This window comes from Psammomys obesus, unplaced genomic scaffold (assembly GCF_907164565.1).
Source record: "Psammomys obesus unplaced genomic scaffold, mPsaObe1.curated_primary_1811, whole genome shotgun sequence".
Taxonomy (NCBI): Eukaryota; Metazoa; Chordata; class Mammalia; order Rodentia; family Muridae; genus Psammomys; species Psammomys obesus.
Window position 1 is genome coordinate 12,947,747 of NW_026585894.1, and position 25,344 is coordinate 12,973,090.

At 39.6% G+C, this 25,344-nt stretch overlaps 1 protein-coding gene across 2 annotated transcripts in view; it reads left to right on the plus strand.

Moving 5' to 3' along the window:
* The first annotated feature begins 4,561 nt into the window (after positions 1–4,561).
* Positions 4,562–25,344, plus strand: part of Fgf13 (fibroblast growth factor 13) — a 625,459-nt gene continuing 604,676 nt past the window's right edge. For both annotated transcript variants that reach the window (XM_055599619.1, XM_055599621.1), the window contains exons 1-2: positions 4,562–4,639; positions 5,291–5,497. In XM_055599619.1, the coding sequence (XP_055455594.1) occupies positions 5,449–5,497 (49 nt within the window). In that variant the 5' untranslated portion in view covers positions 4,562–4,639; positions 5,291–5,448. The remainder of the gene's footprint in view (positions 4,640–5,290; positions 5,498–25,344) is intronic.

Sequence of the window (25,344 nt, forward strand, 5' to 3'; positions counted from 1 at the left end):
TCTTCTTCTTCTTCTTCTTCTTCTTCTTCTTCTTCTTCTTCTTCTTCCATAGTTATTCTCTGTGTACCAACCCTGTCTTGTCCTGGAGCTTGCTATATAGTCCTGGATGGCCTTGAACCGTTAGAGATCTGCCTACCTCTCCCTCTCTGGTGTTGTGTGCCACAACTTCTAGCTTTAGCTGCCTTTTAAACAACCATGGTCCCTCTGATTAGAGAGAGCACTACCCACACTAGGACCTCCTGCATTAATTAGCAACCAATGAAAGGTTCCACAGGCATAACTGCAGGCCAATGTGATGGAGGCAATTCTTTAGTTGAGAATCCTCATGGTCTAGGTTTATGTCATTTTGACTAAACGTAACTGTGACATTGGCTTTCTTTACATCATGGATGTCAGGATGTCCAATGTCTTATATGGTGACTAGATTTCCCCCAAAAGAAAGTTCTTCCAGATCTTTTAAAGAGTTCACCAGGAGCTGACGCAGCATAACTTCTACAACAATCTATTGAGAAAAGCACAAGGACAACTTGGATTCAATTAGCTGTGTGTTATAAAATACCATGAACCTACACGTGTACAAGAACTTGTGGGTTTCTATTACAATACTGTTGTTACATAGCATATTATGCTAAAACTTAGCACCTGTGTTAATCAGATTTGCATTACTATAGTGAAATAACTGACACATCTAACTTCACAAAGATAAAAGGAAAGACTTATTTAGCTCAGTTTTGGAAAGCTGCAAGTTCAAACAGCAAGATGCAATCCCTGACTCTGAACAAGTGTTCCACAGCTGGTGGGGAAATGACAATGTCAGGAGTGCGTATCAGGGCAAACAGTCACATCATGCACACATTGTGGTGGAACTGAGAGGTGTATGTTCTATTTGTGAATCTAGAAGTCTTCACTTGGCTAAATAGAAAGCCAGATAAGCAGATTTTGCTGACCCACAATCCATTCAGTATTGGATCACACAAATGTCTACAAATGGCTTTCCTATTCACCTTTTAAAGGCACTGTCCTAAAGACTAAGTCTTTAGTTACATAATAGACATTTGGGGGATACTGACTACATGTAAACCACTGAAGTGAATAAAACAACAACAATAAAACTACTTAATTTAGATAACAAGTCTTTGGGTCAGGAATTTGAACAGGATCCCATTGGAAGGGTCAGCCAGATGTGAGATGAAGCTAATGTCATCTGGTAATCTGGATTGGATATGTAAGATGCAGTTCTTCTTTGACTTGCCAGCAATGTGGGTTGTTGTCAGGGAGATCAGCCTAACCTGTCAACTAGAGAGCCTAGTTATAAACTCTCCAGTATACTCTTTATTAATGTGGGAACTTTACATGGTGGTGAACTTTCCTCAGAAAAAGTGTGAAATAGGCCACCAGGTAGGCCTATCTGTCTGATAATTTATTCTAAAATTAACAAAGAATCATTTCTACCATGTACTACTGTAGGTTTAAGAAGTTATGAGTCCTACCAGGGTTCTCAGCACTTAGGAGACAGATACAACATGATTATGGATTTGAGGCCAGTCTGTGATTCACAGTGAGACCTTGCCACAAAACAAAAGAAAGCAAGGCAGACTGAATCTCTTGCTGGTCTGCATATGTAGTGAAGGAACCACGTTCTGATCTTCCTAGCAGAGACGTCAGAGCTTCTTTAAGCATGTCATTTTTCATATCAAACATTTGGGAGCTAAACCCTGGAGGCTGGAGTATGCCTTCTTTGGGGCTAGTTCTAGCAACATTTTCATATTAAACACCAGAGGGGATGAAAAGAGGGGCAGCCCAATTCTCTTTACAAAAAAAGGCTGGGTATAACCTCCCTAGCAGAGTGTTCAGAAAGTTTATTTAGATAATATTGCTTGGCTGTTCACTAGAATAGTCATAATTCCTGATATCTGGCACTGAAGTTCTTATGATGACCATTGATTGGTCTCAACATGGTCACACATCACTATAGTGTTTTTGTATGAGGTATATTTTCTTTATATTCTGATTATTTCTTTTGCAGGATTGTTTACAATGAGGAAACACATTTTGTCTTACTCGTGTTTAGGAACTGGGATAATTCATTCATTCTTCCATGCAGACATCTCTCTATATTACCTCACTGATATTTGTTAACCTAGGTTTCACCATGTGTTTACTATGTTTACGACTTTATTGTCCGTTAAGGAACAGTTATATCGGCCTACCAGCTGGATGTTACTATTGCTGACTATAGAGCTGGGGGTAGAGCTAATCTGTAAAGACAGAGAACCCTCTAAAATCACAATGTGGTGACCCTGTTGGAGCTTTCCAGTAAGGCTATAGACAAATCAGATGATATAGGTACACAGAAGGTAAGTATACACACAGAGGTGTGTGTGTGTGTGTGTGTGTGTGTGTGTGTGTGTGTTGGGAGGCTAACAAACACTTAGAAGTTTGTGATTCGAAGATATGTCTAGGGAAAGTGTTTCTCCCCTCATTAGGGCTAGGGTAAGTACTATGAGATGGTGTGCTAAAGAATAATTTTGGTGTTAGAGATAAACACACTTGGATTCCTACCCAGGCTCCACTAATAACCAGGTGTGTGATCTTCTTGAAAATTACATAATGTAGAGCTAGTTGGATATGGTGGTTTATGTCTATAACCTTAGCACCTTGGAGTTCAAGGCCAGCATGAACTCTATAGTGAGATCTAATTTTTTTTTAAATATTACGTAATAACTCCAAGGCCTGCTTTCCTCATTTTAAAATGGAAATAGTAATGTTCTCAGCCCTGATGTGACTTAATGTGCTGGGGTGGGTTTGGGGAGGTCTTCCCTTTCCTGAGGAGTAGGGGAGGAGAAATATGGGAAAGAGGAAGGGAGGGTGTGACCAGGAGGAGAGAAGGGAAGAGGCTATGAAAGGGATGTCAGGTGAATAAATAAGTTAATACCTTTTCAAAAATGGTAAAAGTAATATCAATGCTTATTATAGATTTTGAGAAGATTAGATAAGAAGCTGATATAATGATTTAACACCAGTGCTTGTCACAGTTTAGACACTAAGTGAATAACTCGTATTGGATATAGGTTACATAGGAACTTTTTTTTTTTTTACTGCTTTTTCCTTTTCTTTTCCTCTAAACACACATAAAATTCCAACCTTTTAAATTCCAATCTTTTGAAGAGAAATTCCTTCTTTATCAGCATACTGTATTAATTAATGGTCTAACCTTAGGATGGGTAATTACATTATGTTCTCAAGCTCCAGGTTATTAGATATTATTTGCAAGAAAACCAGGCCTACAGTTCCTTCCAGACTGAGCATGAATACTGTAAATTGAGTTTAGAGGATAACTGACCTTTAGACCCTGGCTGGTAGCAGGGGCAGCCCACACTCCTGGTCTGGAAAGCCACAGCAGGCTCTTGTAATTGAGTTACTGCCTGGGATTCGGTAGGACTAATCCATCTATATGATTTCTTCGCCTGGTTTAATATCATTAACAAAACCAAATTAGGGAGAGGGTGGGAGTGGAGTGGGATGAAGTGAATGGCTTTTCTCTTTTGCATTCACTAGCACATCTTCATGGTCAGGATAATGTGTATGTTTTGATGAATGGGTTGAGGGGTCTGTAGACTAAGACATGCTAGTAGATACCTCATGCCCTAACAGCACACACTTGTCCCACTGACAGAAAAGACAGTAAGGGACAAGGTTTCCCAACATCCAAGGACTGATTACTCATCTCCTTATCATCCTTTCCTATTTCCCTTATGTCCCACATACGAGTTCTGGTTTCTGAGAGGTTTTTCTTCTAGTTCTCTCAGGAATCTTCCATGGGTTGTCATTAAGTGCAGTCAGAGAAACAAGCTGATCCTACTTATTCTTCTGCAGCACTAGAAGCTAGTTTCACCTCACTCTACATAAAGTTGACTACCCTGAGCAGTGTGTGTGTGTGTGGGGGGGGGGGGGTTTGTTCATCCAGTTTGCCAATCAGAGGCTACAAGCCTAGGAGGAGGGGTCAGTGTGAGGCAGTGGTGGTGGGAAGCTGCAACCTTACTGGTTCGCTTTCATTCTTTGCTTTACTGAGACCTAGATCCTTTCTTTCCCTTCTCTGAGAATCAGTCTGTCTCAACTTGAACAGCTGGTCAAAGGTGAAGAGTCACAGACTCCAGGACTGAGATTTCAGTGCAGTTGCCAACAGCGGAGTCTCCAAAGTGTAGGTGACAACCAGTGCAGCCAGCAAGGCAGGCACTTGAAGTCTATGGAGTAACAAGGGTGAAGATTGGGAACGCCTGGCTTCGTGGTTCGCAGCGGCTGTGGCAGCAAAGCAGTCTGTCCGAAGAGATAGGGGTCGCACCGTTGACAGGACCATCAGCTCTTTCTTGGCTGGGCTGCCAGGTTTTTGCTAGGCGGCAGCTAACGTCTGCGCGCCCCTGCCGAGCTCTGTTTTTACTACAGCCGGCAGGCGGCTTTGTGGGGCTCCGCCCTCGCCGGCCTCCCCCCGCCCCCAGCGTGCTCACACCTTGTCATTTATATAGAACGCACCCCAGTGCCGATTCGTGGCTCTCTGGGATCGGAGAGTTCTTTGCCCTGAGAGTGGCAGCGAGGGAGCAGGCGAGCTCCGAGGGGGTGTGGGTGTAGAAAGAGAAAACAGGTAAGGGCTTTCGGTTCCTGCTCCTCTGCCAGCCCGACTCTTTCGGCCAAAATATAGGAACCTGAAAATGGATTACATAGAAAAAGGCAAACCTCCCTTTCCGAATCTCCGCGGGCGAGAAGCTGCACGGCTCTGCGGTGTAACAGGCTCACACGTTGCTCATCACATGTTCAAACATTTCCCTTTCGGAGAGGCTCGCTATTTTTAAGTGAATATTTTCATCTTTGTTTTGATTTAAAAAAAAAAAGAAAGAAAGAAAGAAAGAAAAGCCTTCCTTGGGGTTTTATTTTGATTGAGTTGGCGGCCCGCAGCAGATTGGGAGAGGCGGGGGAAAGCAGCCCATCAGAGCTTCGGTAACCCACCCAGGCAACTCCCGGCTGGCGCCCGCGGAGCGAGCGACCCGCACAGAGCCCTGGCAGGCCCGCGGAGAAGCCGGGGAGTCCCGGCTGCGCCTCCCGGGTGCCGCGAGGTTCCAGAGCGCTGCTCTTCACGGGCGGGCAGGAGCGGCGGGGCGCTGAAGCAGCGGCCGCTCGGCTTTGTCTCTGCACTTCTGGAGGAGCGCGGCCAGCGGCTCCTCCCGCGGCTGGCCACTCAGGCTCAGGCGGCGGCTCCTCCTTCACCCCTGTCTTTTCCTCCCCACTCTTTTCGCAGGCGGCAGCAGGGGCAGCAGTGGAGAAAAGCGGATTCTGCTTGGAGCCACACTGAGAGCTCGCGGTAGCTACTTGCCGCCTTAAGCGCTCTCTGAAGTCCGGCCCGCTCAGCGAGGACTTCCTTCTCCTGGACGAACCTTGTCAAGCAAGCTGGGATCTATGAGTGGAAAGGTGACCAAGCCCAAAGAGGAGAAAGATGCTTCTAAGGGTAAGCCTACCGCACAGTCTGCCTCCTTCCCTTTGCTAGGTTGCCCTAGTCCCCTTGTGTGCGCGCCGCCCAGTGGCTCCTAGTCTCCCTGCTAGACCCTAAAGCTTCCCGTGACCTCTGCGACCCCGGGCAAACCCCGGAGGTCCAGGCCTCTGGGGGAAGGTGGGTTTGCACCACTTTCCCTCCTTGCTAGCAGAACTGTGGCCCCTTGAGTGCCTTCAGTCTCTTTCACTGCCCCTCTGAACTCATGGTGGCGATGCTGCAGGCAGACGAAGCTGCTGCAGCCTGGAGCGCAGGGAACGGATCTGCCTGCTACTGACTGAATGTCTTGTGGTTGTGTGTGTGTGAGTGTGTGTGTTGTGTGTCTCTGTGTGTGTGTGTGTGTATGTGTGTATGCTCCAGAGAGTGTGCATATGTGTGCTGCTCAGGTGCAACATGGTGACATACTCAGGGATTTGTCCCACTCTTAGGACACAAGCTCAGTCCCATGTTCAACCCCCCTTCTCCCTGCCCCCAATGCAAACAAAGAGCTTGGCCCATATGCAGAACCCCTCCCCCATACTTCTTTTCACCTCACGCTCCTTACTCCCCAACTTCCTACCCATCCCACTCAAAGAAGACAGGAACACGCACCCTTTGACATGCCGTGTGCAAAAGTGAGCATTCTGGATACCCTGGCGCCGCCCACGTTGCGCCTCAGTAGCGCAGCCTTGCCAAGCCCCTGGAGAACAAAGGCTCTTGTCCTCTTACCACTAGTGCCTAGTGGGAGTGGGCCTCTGTAGGAGGGCATAATCTATTTCCTCAGCTCTCTGGGATATAGCCACCTGGCCCAAGGCATCTGGTCCCATGTCCCTTAGAGTGAGAGTGTACTTCTTGGCCGGGGCCTCCCGCCGGCAGGAAGGGGACATGCAGCAGAGTAGGGCTCAGGCTGTGAAGAACTCAAGAAAAGGAAGGGGTGTCCTCTGAGAGCACCTGCTTGTACTAGTGGTTGTCTTGCTTAGAGGACACAGCTTATCTTTGGGAATGTACCCTTGAGGACTACGGCAGAAGCAGGCACAGGCAGAGGTAGGCGAGAGGAGTGAGCAAAGGCTCAGGTGCACGTGTCCAGAATAGTCACAGAAGACACTGGAGTGGACCTAGGTCCTAAGGACCACAGGTACCCTGAAATGCAGAAACTCACTCCAGTTAACTTGGATTTGAAACAGCAGGGAACTGGAGGAGCTCCAGCTCTCGTTCATGGAGGGAGGCCTCAATTCTTCCCTGAGTCCCAAGGTTCCTTTCCCTCCCACTCATTCCCCTCCCTTTTCTTCTCACTTTGACCCTTCTTTCAGAGCTTGCTTTCTCAAGAAATTCTAGGGCAGCATCAGCCCTCCCCCACGGAAAGTTGTCAAAGTCTTTAGCTCAGGGCTTTAGCCTTATTTCTAAGTGGTGGCATTTCTCTTCCCACTAGGCAAAGTGGTTGAATAAAGGCTCCAGAAGTTTGTGGAGGGATAAGTCTGTTGTCCTAATGGTCAATGGTGGTCCTTTGGGACACACAACTTAACTGTATCAGTAAGTTCTTAAAGTAGAACTGCTGTTACACGTTCCCATCGTAAAAAGTCTCAAAAATACCTTCCTATGATAAGGGAAAATGACTTAAGGATCTTCAAACTTTTTGACATGCTGGAGTTCATATGTGAGGTACTTAAATGTGAGAATAGCACTTTATCATTGAACTACACCCCTAAACCTGCCAGCCAGGTGTCATTTTCTATTTATAGCTTAGAGAAGTGAAGGCAGTTAAAGGTTTTAGTATCTGATTGATCAAGGAAACTCATTCCCACATGAGTCTGGGACTGCTTCAACTTTTCTTTTGCTGGAACTTTTCTTTCTGATTTCCATCAGGTGGTTACTCAGGATTTGCTTCAGTCTATATTTGAAGAATCCTGAGCCAAATTCACTCACAGAAAATGACTTGCTGTTTTAGGTATATAAGTTGCACTTGTTCAGAATGGATTAACAAGTCTAGAAACAGGAGCATAGGTCATAGGTCATTTTTTTACTAGGCTTATGTCATGACATTTTCTTATGTTGGCTCATCACATTTAAAACTACATTCCTCTGTGTAGGAATTGTGTAATTAGCCATTAGAATTGTGGTTGGGATTATAATAAATTAATTTAATTGGACAACTTTTAAGACGGGACTTTATTTACCTAAGGAAATGATGATTTTCTTCTTCTTAAAAGCAAGGTTGCCCTTTCAGCCATTGACTTCAGAACATTGACTTAACAGCATTCCCAAAATATTGAATGTCAAGCAGTCATTCATGTTTTTTTTCCTCTTTTCAAGTATATTATTTGACTGAGATAATGTTGGAGATGAACCACATCAGATCTACTCAGTACTTTAACCAACAAAATTTATTTACATTATAAGGAGGTCTGGTTATTTGCAAATGCCTTATATATAGGTCACATTTGGTGTTTTTCAAATCTCAAGTGTTAACTAGCATAGTCTTTGTAACAGCAAGATATGGGATCAAATATTTAATGGTTATTTCAAAAATGTGTTTAATTTTGAATGATGCTGTGACAAATGATTGAATCAAATCAAATAATTTAGAAACAGCTTGAATGAACTTCATAATCTGCTTTACAGCCTACTGCTCATTTAAATTCATCCTCCCACCCTATAATTTGGGGTTCATACCCACAGCCTATCACACTACATTGAAGATTATTATAGAGTACCACATTTCTAGACATTCTAAATCACACATAGTAAGTAATCAGTTACTTATTTTGTACTGCAGAATGAAATGTGGTTTGGGCTGGGTGTAGTGATATTCACTTGTAATTTCAGTACTCCAGAAACTGAGGCAGGTTTAAAGCTAGCGTGTTTCACAATGTGAAATTTTGTCTTAAAAACAAACAATTCTCTTTAAAATTAAAACAAAAAAAACCCCACTCCCCAAAGCAAAACCCCAACCCCTAAAATGGTGTTTATAGCATATAAATTGTGATTCTAAAAAACTTGGTGTTCAGAGCATATAAAAAAGAAGAAAAAATATGACATTTAGAGCATATAAATTGTGGATCGTCTTTTTTTGTAATGTCCTTTAACTCTTTGTGGCCAGGGCTTGTAACTTTGATAATCCTTTTAAAAATCTAGTCAGTTCGGCTAGACTTTTTTTTTTTTTTTGGAAGTGTAGGATACTTTATTCTGTTTGAAAATTATTAAAAGGTCTTCTTGCATAGCTAGTCACTTTGTGCACTTATTTATGATTTGCATATATCTTGAAATGATTGTATGTGTACATTGTTTAGTTCATGTAGTTCTTGAACAAGAGGGTGTATTTTCTTCATCTCAGGGAAGAAAATGCATGATATTTACTTGTCCAGGTAGATGCTTGCATAGCTTTTACTCACCCTTCTCTGTCATATCACATAGGATCTATTAGTACTCCTGTGCTAGGAAAATACTCAGTTAAGGCTGTGTCCAATTTACTGCAGTTGTTCCTGAGGCACTGGACAACTTGTAGTCAGTGACAATTGATACCAAGTATTTTCAGGATCAAGTAAAAGTGCTAGCTGATTCTTTATTCCAAATCTCTCATTTGGTTCTTTGCAACATATTTGGAGTTGGAAGTGTTAATTTAATCATACTTTCCTTTTTGCTTAGTCCTACAGCCACGGGCAAGTTTGAATGCCACAATGGACTGTGGGTTCTCTTGTGAGAGCACTTGTACCACAGTTGAGTTCATGCTGGCCACTGAGTGATGAAGGCCAATTCCATGCGTAACCCATGAAGTCAACCTTTACTGTAGTGGACTGTGACATGTATGGACACATCTCATTTTAATTTCATTGCTGGGCATTTCTAGTAGTCTTTCTACCCCACACAGGAGGCAAAGGTCATTGTGGCTAATCACCAGAACATAACTTGAATTCTGAAATCTGTTACCAAAGGTCATCTTGGCAACTGTGACCTTGGCAACTGTGTCAGGCTTACTCATTCGCCAAACAAAGCAGGTTTTTAGAACAGGGGCTTATTGGCAAGAAGTCATGATGTAGATGCCCTCTTATTTAAAAACAGTGATCATAATCTATTACTCATGTAAATACTGGTTTATTTATTTTCATCATGTCATCATGGACCCATGGTTTGTAGACAGCTGTCATGAGCCTCATAGTCTCTTTTGGTGAAGGTGGTGATTACAGCTTCAGGGAGATGGTATGTCAGGGTTGGTCTCTAATCAAAAGTGTTTGACTTTTAAGGGAATACTAGGTAGGAGATGAGTGCATACAGTTGCAATTTTTTCTTTTTTCTTGTTTCTTGATATGTATAGCTTCTTTATTGGCAGACACTGAAGCTTGAAGGAGGCACAGGGTAAAGATACTGTAGCTTCTACCTGCCTTACTACCATTTCCATAAAGTCCCTTTAGAATAGGATTCAAGTCATTAAAAGGGAACAGGCTGGAGCCTAGGGCTAGTGATATGGGTGAAGTTGGAGTGGAAATTGATGTTAGGTTAATTCGTGAGTGAAGCAGGATGTGTCATGAAGTCATTAAGGACCATGTGTATGTCAGGGACTGACATACACTGAAGACACATTGAGGACACATGTATATGTGGTGACTGTGAATATATGGGCTAGATTAGACAGCGGACATGGGAATCAGAATTTGGATGGTAAGCCGGAAGGCTCATTTTTGAAGCAGTGAGTAGGAAGATGAAGCTGTTAGTGTTTCAGGTCTCTCTGCAGCTGTGCTGTTTTATGCCCAAATCAACTCCTCATTCTGGGAATTATGATCAACTCCGAACAACCAGAATGAGCTGCAGCTCCTCAAATACAGCCAATAAAAAGGCTTTCTGGTGTCTGCTACATTATGGCTTATATTTTTTGGAATTGAGAAAATTGAGAGGAATGGAAAATAATTGCCAAGATTAAACAATTCAAAGCAGAAGAAACACATGAATTAAAGAATGATGAGTAGAGGGGAGCCTACATGTCTATTACTGTGCTCTACTTAACATTACTTTTGAGAGGCGATGATAAGGCACATAATACAGTTTTAACAATTAGTACAGAACACATATCTGTGAAACTCATTTTCTGTAGTCACTGGTGTACATTTTCCTATTCAGAAAACACAGGCATCTCTGTGACTTATCAGTGCAGGGAGAGGAATAGGTTTCAGGCACATTGTCCTATGTAATGTCATTCATGTTTAACCTGAAATATGTTATTTATTTATGATATACAATGTGGGAAAATTTGGTTAAGTCTCATATGTACCATATTTCCTTCTCTTTTCATTTCTTTTTTTTTTTTTTTTCTTTTTTTGAGACAAGGTTGGAAGCTAATCTTGAATATTCTGTGAAGGCCAGGCTGGCCTAGAATTAATGATACTCCTGCCTCTAGACCTTCTAGGCTTTGTGATTATATGTGTACACCACGACACCTGGCTGAGTGCCGTATTGTGAGTAAACAATTTTAAGGGTGTGCATTTATAGATAAATTTACTTATTTTCTAATTATAGTAGTTATTTTGATTATTGTTCCCATGCTTAGTTTCAATTCTTTTTGAATGGATAGCCATTTATTTTTCTCCAGAGAAATGTTTTCTAGGGTATTAACACTGAAAACAAAATGGTTGTAGTTTTAAAAAGAGATACATTTCTGATCTTGACGTATGGTCAAAAATAAAGGACTATTTTCTTAAGTGATTTGAGTTGTGATAAACATTAAGCATGAAGTATTATTACTGCAAATTGAAGTCACTGTAAAAGAGGCTTCATGCCCTTGACTCTATCTCTGGTAAATTAATTTAAATTTTCAATTTCAAACAGAAATATTATTAGTGTCTCTAACTAATGACTTGCCCACAGGCTAAGGCCAGAGGGTAATAGTTGTTCCTGTTGGTTTTCTTAAATCTGGCAGTACCCGTGGCTGTTGCTGAAGAATAGTTTTATTGACATTCTAGAGAGTACAGTAGGTTTGGTCTGAGTTAGGTTATTTGCTTGGTCTGTCTATAGAGCCATCAGATTTGGTCTGGATTTGGTTCAAATTAATTCTTAGTTATGGATATTTGTTTTTTCTGGATCCTGTCAGTAGGACCTGAGAAGAAAGAAAGAACATAATAATTTGGTGAAAGTTAGATGTAATCAGAAACCAAATTAGAAAATAGTCAATGAACAAAATAGTATGTTTTCCACTTCTTTTTAGTACTTCAAGTTTACCTGTAGTAACATTCACATCTCCAAAGGATGCATATTGATGACTTTTGAGAAATGTTGACATCTATATACCCATCACTAGTGTGAACATTTAGAATATTCAACCTACAGTATTATCTCATGACCCTTTCAAGTCGTTATCATGTCAAAAGGAAATCACTGTTTTAATTTCTATTACTAATAGTACCTTTTGTCAGATACCAAAGTATGTTTTACTCTTTGGTATATGATGACTCACCACCCCACCTTTTAGTATAATTCCTTTCCCTATTGATACTTCCCCTTGTCTTGTTCTCTTGTTTCTTTGAAAACGTCTACTCTGCCCCACTAAGGACACTTAATAGTTTTATACTTGGGTAGACAATAAGAAGCAGTTATTGAATGACTTCGGCAAGGCAGAGAATTCCTTTGGGCAGCAGCATGTTCTATTTATATACAGTGAACATCACTGTTATTACTATTGCACCTATATTATTGCTTACTACGTATTAGACATATATAATTCAGTCTTTTTTACATTGTGGTACTGATATATGTATTCTTATATATTTGTGTTTATGTTGAGTGTGTATATATGCATGTGACTAGAAGAGGATGTCATATTCCCTGGAATTATAGCTAGTTGTGGGCCACCCAATGAAAATACTTGGAATCAAACTCCAGTCTTCTGGAACTACAGCAAACATTCTTAACCTCTAAGCTATTGGCTCCCAACCTGTGGGTCATGACCCTTTTGGGGGAGGTCAAACAACCTTTCCACAGGAACTGCATATCAGATATTTACACTGCTGTTCACAACATTAGCAAAATAATAGTTATGGCTTAGCAACAAGAATAATTTTATGGTTGGGAGTCACCATAGCATAAGGAACTGTATTAAAGGATCATAGCAGAGGAAGGTTGAGATCCACTGCTCTAAGCCATCTCTTCAGCCCGTGCTCAGCTTTTATGATAGACAATTAAATAATGATTGGTATGCACTATATGAACTTTAGAGATGGTAGTAGCAGAGCCCAGACAGATTGTATAGTTTATATTAGGTTATACACCTCGTCAATTGTAAATCGCTAGCACATGCTTGGTTTTATGGTAATAAATGATTGTTGAATGATGTGCCATATGAATCTACCATAAGTCATGGTTCCTGCCGTATGTGGTACTACACCATTGTAATCCTAACAGTTTGGACATAGAGTTAGATCATCTGGAATTCAGTGCCAGTTTAGGTTATATAGCAAGACTGTGTTTCAAGAAATCCAAACGATAAAAGAAGCATCACTGTTACTATGCTATTATCAATTCTTACTTTGCTGTCATATCAGAAGGCAATATGCTGGAGAAAGTCTCTGTCATTGCCCTCTTCGTGGTTTACTATAATAGACAGTTAAGCATATTTATATTATAAGTAAGGATCACTAGAAACAAAGCTTTAATGTAAACGAACTAGTTTTCAATGATTAGCTTTCTAATACCTAGATAACCTGGAGAAGTAATTTTTGTTGAGCATCGTAAGACAATATGCCAAGTTTTAACATGAAATGCCTCATTAAATTTTTAATAATGTTTTGGGAAATAGAATATACATACTTTTTTCACTTTTAACAAATGAAAAAAACCGAGTCTCTGAGATGGAAACCATGTTGTGTATTATCATTAAAATATGAGAATTACAGTCCATCAAGGACTTTTTACTGAAGGGGTTCTTCCTATAATAGTCCTATTATAGACTATTCATAGTCTATAATATTGCTAGTCTAGTCTGATGTCATGTCACACTATACTGACTCTGGTTCTACCTTTGGTGTGTACTGACATGAACTAAGCCAGAACACAGGTCTTTCAGTAAGATCATTTTGACTTTTGTGATGTCCACACACATCAATTTAAATGTACTTGCAGCTGGTTTATTACTATGGAATAAGTCCAACTTTCACTTAATAAAAGTTTTTGTGTATATGCTTCTAAAATAAAAAGATAAAGGATTGAGGAATTGGGCCAGGTTTGTCTGAGGGCACAATTATATCCTAACCTAGACAGCATGTTTAAATTGTTTTAAATCCTGATCTACACAAATTTTTAAATTTTCATCTATCAATATGGATGCAATTAGGGAGAATGTGCCCATACATGCATGCTTGTTATAGCACTGTGGTCTTTTCAATGAAACAAATATCTGATTTCTTTTTTCTTTTGAGTTACTGGTATGCAATATACTGTGGTGTGTCTTGGGAGGCAGCATTGAAAAAAAAAAAAAACAATTCCTATGATAAAAGATGTGCTTTCTTTTCCCACTGGCTTTGGATAGTCTAACATTTTACATTTACAAAGTATGTTCCACATCAATTTCCCATTCCATTGAGCCTTTGTAGTAGGAAATTGGCCATGCAAGTACGGCTATAACATTTAAGCAGTTGTTAGCCTGAATATAATAGTACAGTTTTCCAGCACTGTATCTGAGAGGTTTTTTTTTTCTGCCCATTTTTCTTGTACACACATTTCTACTTAATTCACTGTTGAATAAAACTTAACTTGTTTATTTTATTTTTCATTACATGGTATGTGCTTTCAGTCTGCTGTTCATAAGAATCATATGTCTCATTTCCCTATTCAGAGCTCCTCAATTCTCCCTCCCTCTCCTATTTTTCCTTCCTTCCCATTCTTGTCAACAGATGTCAGTGGGTTTATTAACTGAATGGGTTTTTTTCTGGGGGGGGGGGAGGATGCGCTAGGCTAATTGAAGGAGCCTCATTTCTAGCTTTTCTCACTTGATAGCTACATTAATGGCAGTGAGTGAAATCACTCCCACTTCTTTGAAATGTAGTTGCATAGGCTAAACTTTTCACTACTTATTACATAACAAATTTTAGAAAGAAAAATTAAAAGTGTGAGCTTTAGTTTTCATACTATTTATGCTGCATTCAGTTAGATATTTCCAAAAATATATCTTGTTAACTGAGACACCCGCCTCGAACAAGCATATTAATTATAGTCTCAAAGTTGGGAATCATGTAATGTTTTCCTCAGTGCTGCAGGAACCTATGTTTAACAGCCATAATTAACAGTGACAGGTCTATTGAGTGGTTATAGGTAAGTTTAATAACAAACATGAGACCCAGTTCTTTAAAATTCCCTCCTGAAAAATGTACACAGCATTTTAACTGCTCTGAAACTGAGGGTTAGTAAGCAGCTTGAGTTCTTAAAATATTTATCTTGCTGATAAAAGTGGAAGTAAACAACCCAATGAAGGCAGGCTGAATGCAGTTCTTGAATATGCCCATAGATATTTTCAGAATCTTTTTTTCAAGCCCGACTTTGAAAGCATTGAGAATTGACCTGCTTATTTTGCCTTTGATTCTCTGTGTGTAAGCTTGCCTCTCCCCTTGGGGGGTTTATGGACTGTTAAATCTTCCAAGAGCTCTAGGATTTGCACTGGTTTTCAGAGCTCACAGAACAATGCGAGTCATTGTCTTGCAAACTGGGCAGGGCACTCCTTCTATGCTCTCTATCCTGAGAACAATTGTTTTCCAAGTGGTTGAGAACTAGGCTGTCTGGCTGTCCTGCTGTAAAACCTGGTTAACCAGTGTCCCGCAGTCGTCATGTATCTGGCAGGAGGTTTTATTACAAACCTCAGCGTGCTCATTAACCTTGTGATGTGGCAGCTGCCTAAAAAAGAAACACGGAAAAGTTGTGTCACCAAAGGTGAAACTTGGAGAGGAGCTGTGTGGTGCCCAGCCTGACAAAGCTCCTTCCAGGCAGCCCTGGATAGCAAGGGCAGCAGGGGTTTTGTCCCCTTGCTCTTCATGTCTATGATGTGACCCATAGAAATGGAGACTTTACAAAGAGCTACAGTTGCAGGCTCAGGCCAGGGAGCCTGCATTTTGGATGTAGAAAGCTGCCTGTACCAGTGAATGTCCTGGGTTCTGGTTCTCCAGCGGGTGGGAGACCTGGGAGAGGCATTAAGATTTGCAGCTACAACGCCAAGGAGGACTGGAGGAGTTGCTCTCCTCCTTGTCCCCAAGCCAGGACCTAGTTCTCTGACACACCTGCTGGGCACTTCAAAGACCAGACATAAAAGGCCAAGATTCTATTGATAGCCTTGAAGTCATAGCTTGACCAATGCAAGAGCTTTTGCTTCCTGTATTATGGTTAATGCTAATTCAGTTTTAGCTGTTCCAAAACTGAGCATGCATCTTAAGCAAAATGCTCTGGGCTCTTTTGAATTTATTTGTGATTTTATGTTGCTTATGTTTCATTGCGTTTCTTTTTTGAGATTACAAAATAATGCATGTTCACTGAGGACAATTTGGAACAGCCTAAACGCACAAAGAAAATATCAATCAAGGTTTCATTTGCAGATTAATTTTAGAAAATATTTTCTTTCCAGTCTTTCTTCTGTGCATGATTGAACATATTCAAAGATGTGTATAAGGGCCTGGAGAGATGGTGTAGAGGATAAGAACACTGGATGATCTTCAGGTCCTGAGTTCAATTCCCAGAACCCACATGGTGGCTCACAACCATCTATAATGAGATCTGGTACACTCTTCTGGTCTGCAGGCATACATGCAGGCAGAATACTGCATAAATAATTAATAAATAACTTAAAAAAAAACATTGATAATTTGAAATATGTGGGTGGAGTCACAGAAAATCAACTATTACTTATTCATTTTTCCCATGATATATTAGTGTGTTTAAAGAGCTTATACCCTCATCCTCAATAGGCAAATTAAAAAGCTCAAATTAATAGCGGAAAGTAGAAAAATGAGATTGATTATTCAGTGTGGCCACATTGTGAAGAGTGACAGAGAGATCCAGTGAACCCTCCAAATCTATCTCGACTTTAACGTTTAAATACACGGCCAAGGACTTGCACATCTAAGCAGTCCTGGTCAAGGTGTAGTCATTGTCCCATCCTTGTCTGGGATTCATCATGTAAGGTGCTCTGACAAGCTGTTAGAAATGTCTTTTTCTGATAGACAAGTCCCTGCTGTGGCTGGTGTCTTTCCTCTTAACAGCATGAGATTCCTGGGGGAGTTTCCATTTCTTTGGGGTCCATTGTTTCAACAGTCTTTTAGTCATACTGAGAGATACAAGTGTCTCTAGGATATCTTCATTTCTGCCAGTCTCTTACATTGTGAGGATCGTCTATCTTGAATCTGTCATCATTTGTAGCGTGTGTATTGGGTGTGGACTTGGGTATGATAAAAGAGACAGATGGTGATTTTGTGTCCATAAATCAAAGTTTTTTTTCTATACTTCCCAAAGGATCCTTCTCATTGTACTACACTTAAATTACACACACACACACACACACACACACACACACAAACACACATACACACATACACACACACCTGCAAGTTCAAAATTAAAGACATGTGGATATCCATTCATATATCTAAATACACAACAGACCTAACTCTTAGAATAATACTCTATGAATGTACACAAAGGGCTGGAAATATAGCTCCATGGTTGTCTAGCATGTCTTATGTTCTGAATTGCCTTCCTATCAGACTTCTCTCCCAAAAGGAGCTTGTAGAATAGTGGTTCTCAACCTGTGGGTCACAGGCCCTTTGGGGATTTTTATATCAGATGTCCTACATATCAGAGATTTACATTATGGTCATAACAGTAGCAAGATTACAATTATGAAATAGCAATGAAATAATTTTATGGTTGAGGGTCACCACAACATGAGCAACTATATTAAAGGTTCACAGCATTAGGGAGGTTGAAAACCATTGCTTTAGGTGGTTTGTTTAAGTATTATAGTTTTTACTCATATTCTCAATTTTCAATAGATATATACATAAAGATATATTATAACATATTACTTACCTTAAAATTGACATTTCTGTTTCAGTTTCCACAGTTTCTTGCTCTATATTGTTTATATTTAAGTACAAGTTTAACCTTTCCTTTCTAGAAAGTGTTTATTTTCCCAGGGAGTCTTTTGTCCCTTGGAATAAGAGCTGCCTGCTCTCTGAACTAGGCTGCAGATCACTCAGTTGGCAATATGTGTGAGCAACCCTAGAAAGCTCATGCTTTATTTATTAACAGTTTCTATCTTTTTGCCTTACTAGATTTTGATCTCCTCACAAAACAGGTGTTCAATAAATGTGTGTGTCAGTGTTCAACAGCACTACTCCTAGATTAAATGACGTTAAAACTGTACACTTAGAGCTGGAGAGATGGCCTAGTGATTTAGGAGTACTGGCTCCTCTTCCAGACTACCCAGGTTCAATTCCCAATACCCACATAGCAGCACACAATTGACTGCAACTCCAGTTCCGGGTCTTCTGACACCATCACACAAACATATATGCAGGCAAACCACAAATGAACAGAAAATAAAATAAATTATGTATAAAAAGATAAACAACACTCCCCCCCATTCTCAAAGCTCTTAGAATGTCAGCAACCATCTGGATTAATTATCATATAACTTAATTTTTTGAGACAACTGCTACTTTATAATAGGTTGTCTATATAAAAATGGATGTATCATTGAAAATATGAATATTAGAGACTTAAGTTTATATCTATGTTTCTCTATTAGTTTCCTAAACTACAATTATTCTATGATGGAGACAGTTATGATTGTCTTGCATAGTGGTTTTTAAGAATCTGTTGTCAAGAGCCAACTAACCAGGGCTCAGAGGAGTTTGCTGAAACTGAAGCATCAACCAAGGACCATACATGAACTGGACCTAGGCCCCTTACAAATAAGTAGCAGATGGGCAGCTTATGCTTCATGTGGGTCCTCCAGTAAGGGAAGTGGAGACTGTATCTGACATGACTTGCCACTTTGATCACTTCTCCCTGACCTGACTGCCTTGCCAGGCCACAGGGGAAGAGGCAACTTGATGAGCTACAGTGGATGAGAAAGGGAGCTCCCCTTTTCTGAGGAATAAGAGAGGGGGAGAGGGTAGGAGGAATGAGGTTACAACCAAGATGTAAAGTGAATTAAATATATATATATACATTAAAAAAATCTGTTATCAGAGATCCTTGCTATAAAGCCTGGCTTTAGGTTCAATTATTCACCAGCATCAAAACAAAATGATATAAAATATATAAAAAATGACAAGACAACAGAGATTTACATTCAGTTGGGTCCTTAATGGGGTGATGAACCATTCCATCTGTTTTTTCCTTCCCTATCTTAGTGACAAAGCCAGGTAATATATAAAAATACATTTACCTGTGGGACCCAGGGAAATTTTACTGAGATATGAGTTACAAAAATCACAATTCTGGTGTTTATAGTTCTTATTACACCTTTTTTACTTCAGGGGTCAGAGTTTTTAGTATGGCAAAGCTGGCTCCACTGCCAGCATGTAATATTTTTTAAATTACTAATTTCAAGGCATTCCTGTTATAGATTGAATTACCTAACACATGGAAAGGACCAAAGAGAAAAATAGTATGTAGAACTTGGTCAGTGATATTGGTAAGATTATGAAATAGTGACTTTTATATTGATTATACAAGTTAGAGGATTCTCAGTAAAGGGATTGTAGCAAATAGAAATAAATGTGTAGATTTGTATTTGTATGTGACAGTCAACCACCAATTTAAATGATCTCCTATTCATTAATTTGTGTTTTAACTTATTAATTGATTGATTTCCTTAATAAATATTTACAGACCCTTCTGTGTGCCAGGTGCTGCTTTTGACACTGAGAATACAGCAATAATTGCAACATATAATTGTCCCATGCCTTTATAGCACTCATCATTTACAAGCTTCAGCTTCAGACTCAGGCTATTCATGCAGGAGGCAGAAGGCACTTTGCTCTCTCTTGATTTGCCTCAAGGAGGTTTGTTCTTATTGCTTTTGAGACAATGTTTCACTGTGCAACACTTCGTGGCCTGGAACTCCTTGGTTAGACTGGGCTAGCCTTGAACTGACAGAAATATGCCTGACTCTGCCTGCTTCTGTTTGTCTAATGGGGTTACATTTATGCCTCTACACTCAGTGTCAGGGAGTTCTTGATCTGCTACTTGTCATAGTCACTGGGGCTCTGGCCAGGCCAAACTATCAAGGATTTCAGATGACATGCATGCAAGATGCAGAGTGTTGATCTGCAGTCCAGGAACCACCAAAGTTGTGGTTCTAGAACCTATTTGGATGGTAGCATAATCTCTTACAAGATATTTACCCCACGTGATATTCTGATTTAGCAGACCTGATTGGAAAGCTTACAAAGGGGTATATATTACATACAAATATATGGTTATATATGTGATATATATGTATCTGTGTGATTTTTAATTTTCGGCAATTTTTGCAAACATTATCCCAGAATCAATTACAAGGTTTCCATAAACTGTGTGTAAATGTGAATTTTTCTGTTGAACAGTCTATAGTTATATACAGGTTATTGGGAATCAGACACTCAAATAATTACCAACGATTTGGTCAAGTAGTGCCCTGAGATCTGTATATTCTTATTGTCAGTTGACAGTGCTTTAGGCCCTCAATTTGCTCATGTAATCACAAGTTGAATAAAATGTTTAGTTGTTTTCGTTTTTTATCTGGTTTTCTTATTCTTCCTTTCTCTTCTATCAAGTTGACTTTTCTTTCTCTTGGTTTGCTCACTCTTAAAGAAATGGAGATACAGAGAAATTAGAAAACTTGGATCTTTCTGTAGAACTGGAATGGAGTTTTAAAAATGACATTCAGAGCTTGCAATCCCTGGACACTGTTAGGATGGAAGATGTAAATGTCTGTGTTCTAAACTCCTGGTAGCTTGAATCTCAGTGGGACAAGGGGTGGGGAATGGCCCTTGTTAAATATTAGGTTCCTGTTCATAGTTGGTAGCACTTGGAAGACAGGGCTACAAGTGTAAGGACTAGGCAAGATATAGGTTCACCCCTACCTCTTCTTATCCTGTGATTATCAAGCAGTGCCTGCAGTAATTGGTTCATGGGCAATCAAGTACACTGACCTATTAGTGCTTGTTATTTTGAGTTATAAATGGTGCATATTTCTTTGATGGAATTGGGAGTTCAGGCTGCATAGGATGACCTGGTTTGCATCATATGGGTCTTTGGGACTTTGACAGATTTCACCATTTAATAAAATACCCAGCTTCCTTCGTCTACCTCACAAGACATAAAAGCAACCTTTGAATTTATGACACAAAGAGCATACTTTGAAAGTTCACAATGCACAAAAAAGAAGGAAAAGGAAGTAAGGCATCTATTCTTCTTAGGCCGTTGTCTCCAGACAAGTAACAAAACTGAATACCTTGAAAATCTTGTATTGATTTTTAGTGTAGAAGCACCTATGTAAGATCTGAAAAACCTAGGGAAGGATAATGAACTTGTCCCCTGCCTTCCAGTCAGAGTTGACTCACTTAGTTTACATGGCTGGAAGAAATGAATGTAGCTGCTCAGCTGAGAGTAAGACTTTGGACACAGTTCTCTGAATCAAGTTCAATAACGACAAAGCTTAATTGATGGAAATGATACCAGGGATTGGAAGAGTTTGAAGAAGTTTTTCTTTTAATAGCATTCTCTCAAGTGTTCCAAGATGTTTCTTTAGGGATCAAGAGCAGCTTGATTAAAAAGAAAAAAAAGCCAACCTTATTTTCTAGTTGAATTTCTTAGCAAGTCTAGCTATGAACTGTTACTCAGGGTTTCTATTTTTGTGTTTGCTTCCAAGATCTAAAAATTATCTATCTATCTATCTATCTATCTATCTATCTATCTATCTATCTATCTATCTATCTATCTATCTATCTACCATTTATTCACTTTATATCCTGGCTGTAGCCTCCTCCCTGTCTCTTCCCAGTCCCACCCTCCCTCCCTCTTCTTTTCTTATGCCTCTCCTCTAGTCCTCTGATAGGAGAGGATCTCCTCCCCTTCTATATGGCCCTAAACTATCAGGTCTCATCAGGGCTGGCTGCATCATCTTCAACTACAGTCCTAAAGAAGCTAAGCAACAAGTAGGACCCTAGGGAAGATGTTTAATTCTCTGATCTTTAATTTTTTATAATTATATTTCATTTAATCTCTTTGTCACTTTCTTTCTCTCTGTGTGTATGTGTGTATGAGAGATAAGGGGTTGGGAGAACTCTTGGTCTTAATGTGTAGCCAAGGCTGACCTCAAACTCATTATCCTCCCGCCTCAGTCAGTTCTGGGATTATAAGTATCTACGGGCATGTCTGGCTCTCCAGGTTCTGAGTGAGCGATTCAATGGCTGGGAGGAACACTATATATACATACACACACTATATACATACAACCTTCCCATTTCAGAGAAAAGTTAGGCATCAGAGAAGCAGAGGCATATCAAAAGACAGGAAACAAGGCAGTGGCCTAAGCCTTGCCTGATATTTTCCATAGTTTGAAGCTGGGGTCAATTTATTGATGATAGGAAAATCCAGGTTTGGCATAAACATTTAGGATATTTTTCCTGATTATTCTATCAAAGAAACAATTGGGATTTAGAGCCAGAAGGCCTTTAAGATGTTGTCAAATCCAAATTCTTTGTTTAAAGCATTGGCTCCAATTGCTATTTCAAATAAAAAAGAGGTTGCGTATATTCTGATTTCCATGATCCAGGAGATTTCTCTCTTGACCTTCCTTTCATCGACTCTGTGACATGCCATAGTTGAAAGCAGGTCCTTTGTGGGTGGCTGTTATTAAAAAGCTTTCCTTGGGATGTTTACAATAACTGCTGTGACCTGACTAGGAAAGCTGCTGTGACCTGACTAGGAAAGCTTGCATTGTTTTGCTGCATAAAAGCAAGAACTGTTTCTAAAAGTATGTTCATTTCTTTTAATACCATTATATTTACTGATGACTAAAGAACCAAAGCATTACTTTTTTCTTATTTATGTGTTAAGTGATTGCACACTACTTCTATGCAATGTACACATTTGGGACTTTTGTGTCCAACAAGCATGTTTTCTTGGAGGACAGCTTCACAATAGTTCCACCAAATGGCATTGTAACTAAATATCTCTTTAAAATTTCATTTTTAATTGAGATAAATTTACTATCTTATGTGTGTAAAGTTTTGTGGCATTGAATATGTAACCAATGTCTGCAGGTTTCTCATGCAAATTTGAAACTATTTTTATTAAACAACTTCCTATTCTCCTTTTTCATTTTCTGGAAACATTCACTCCAATTTTTACTTTTATGAATCATCTAAATGTATTAGATAACTAATGGAAGTAGAACCATATAGTGTCTGCTGTTTAGTGACTGTCTGATTTTACTTAATATAGTACCCTTGAAGGTCATTCCTTTTGTAACGTGTGTCAAGATCTCTATCCTTTGAAAGGGTGAATAAAAATTAATTGATCACATTTTATTTTCTCATCCAAGGATGTGCATTTAATTTATGTCCACTTTTTGACTATTATGAATAATACCACTATAACAATGAGTGTATTGGTAAACTTATTAGCACACACCTTTAATCTCACTAGCAAGGCAGAAGCACCTCTTTGAGTTCAGGGCTAGCCTGACTGGGATAAAATGCAAGTTCCAGATCAATCAAAGCTGTACAGTGAGATCTTATCTTGAACAAATCAAAACAAAAGCTACTTTGTTTTCTACACTTACATGCATGTACATAAAACAGAAAAACACATAAAATAAAATCTCAAGAAAATAAGAGTAGAATTTTTTTCTATTAATTGATGGGGAAGATTATTTTAACATACTTGATTTGTTTTGTTAGATTATTAAAATAACTTTATAAATTACTTTCTTCATGATATCAAATATCCAACAAAAGCAAGAAGAAGAAGAAGAAGAAGAAGAAGAAGAAGAAGAAGAAGAAGAAGAAGAAGAAGAAGAAAGATTTTATTTTGATTCATGGTTTGAAGAGATACAGTTCATCATGATGGAAAAAACACAACAGTATGAGTGTGAGGTTGCTGGTCACACGATTCACAGTCAGGAAACAGGGACAAGTGTAGGCTGTCAGCCTACTTTTTGCTTTATAATCATCCTGGGATCCCAGGCCATGCTCTGGTGATGAGTTCATTCATGGTAGGTTCACTGCCTCCCCCACCACCAGTTAAACACTCTCTGCTTCCATGACTAGACTTGTGTCTTCTAGGTAATACTGAATCTAGTCAAGTTTACAACAAACATCACCACACGTGGTGAACAAAGTGAAACAAGATCCCCAAATTCTAAGGACCTGGAGTATTGCAATATCAATCCAAGTGATTTGTAACTTTAAGAATTTGGGAATAGAGACTGGTACTACTCTAGATCTCCTTTAGTTGTTGATGTGGTTGTTTTGAATTTGTACTTCCTAGATGGTTACTCCTATTACCCTGCATGCCTGCATTTGGATTGGTCATGCATTCCTGTTCCCTTTGGACTACAGTATAAAATTCTTGGACACAGAGCCTGTGTTATTCTTCTCTGGATTTATAATACTTAGTACAGAACCTTGCTCATAAATAAAATAAAATAAGATAAAATGAAATAAATGCTTATGTGAATAGAAATTTGACTCATTCTGACATTTAGGAAAGTCATCCTATTTAGACTTGGAAGAATTTAACATTTTTATTTGTTTTTATCTGCTTTTTTTCTTGTGTAAGACATGGCTTATGTTCAGGATTGAAAATTAGATGGGGTAACATTTTTCTTTAAATCTTTGTAGGGACTGGCAGATATATTTGTTAAATACTTGGCATTAATGGAGGAATGAGCCAAGCCTACAATTTAGTTTAGATTTGTGAAGGCTCCTATGATGTTTTCCTCAGTCATTTTCTTCCCTCTCAGTTACCAGTAAAGGTAGTCTGCAAAGGTAGTGCATCTGACTTTGGGGTGTGTATCTAAAACTGTAAATGCCATGCTTGCCATGCTTATGTTATGGCAAACATTTCCTACTCCATGTATTGGCTTGTAACCTTTGATATTTATGACCCTCTGCTGACTTCTGAACCTACTCCAGTATTTTATTACATTCCAAAAACAGACATTTCCCAACGTAGACTGATTTCTAATAAAGGTTCTAGTAATGTGGACTTGGAACACACAGATTCATTTATTTTTAGATGAAAGACATCAATTTAAAGACACATGACTATGAATCTTGACTCACTTCATTCAAAGAACTTCATCATGTGGAAGGCTCAGTGTAATACACTAAGGAAACAGTGGTGTGGATGGGAGTTTCTGCTCTGTGCTGTGTGAGCTGACAGTGGGGTACATGGCAAGGAAACACTGCCTTAGCTGAGGAGCAGGGACTGAATGCTGGAGCCGTTCCAGAAATGATGGTAAAGGGGTCTTAATGCCATTGGAAGTTTTAGCAGAAGGATTAGTAATCTGTTAAATGTTTTTCAGCTAATGAGGAGCAAGAAGCATGTTCTGAAAAGTGGGGACATTGCTCATAAAGGCTAGAGAGTGAGCAAGATGGCTGACTTAGAAAATGAAAGGAAACCGCTTATTTCTGGAGGAGTGAGTCATATCACTTATATGGGCAGTCCTTGCACACATTGAATTACAGCACTATAGATTCCAAGGGACATTGATGACATAGTTTTCAAGGAGGCTGTATAAAATACTGTTTTCCAAAAGGTACACACACACACACACACACACACACACACACACACACACACACACA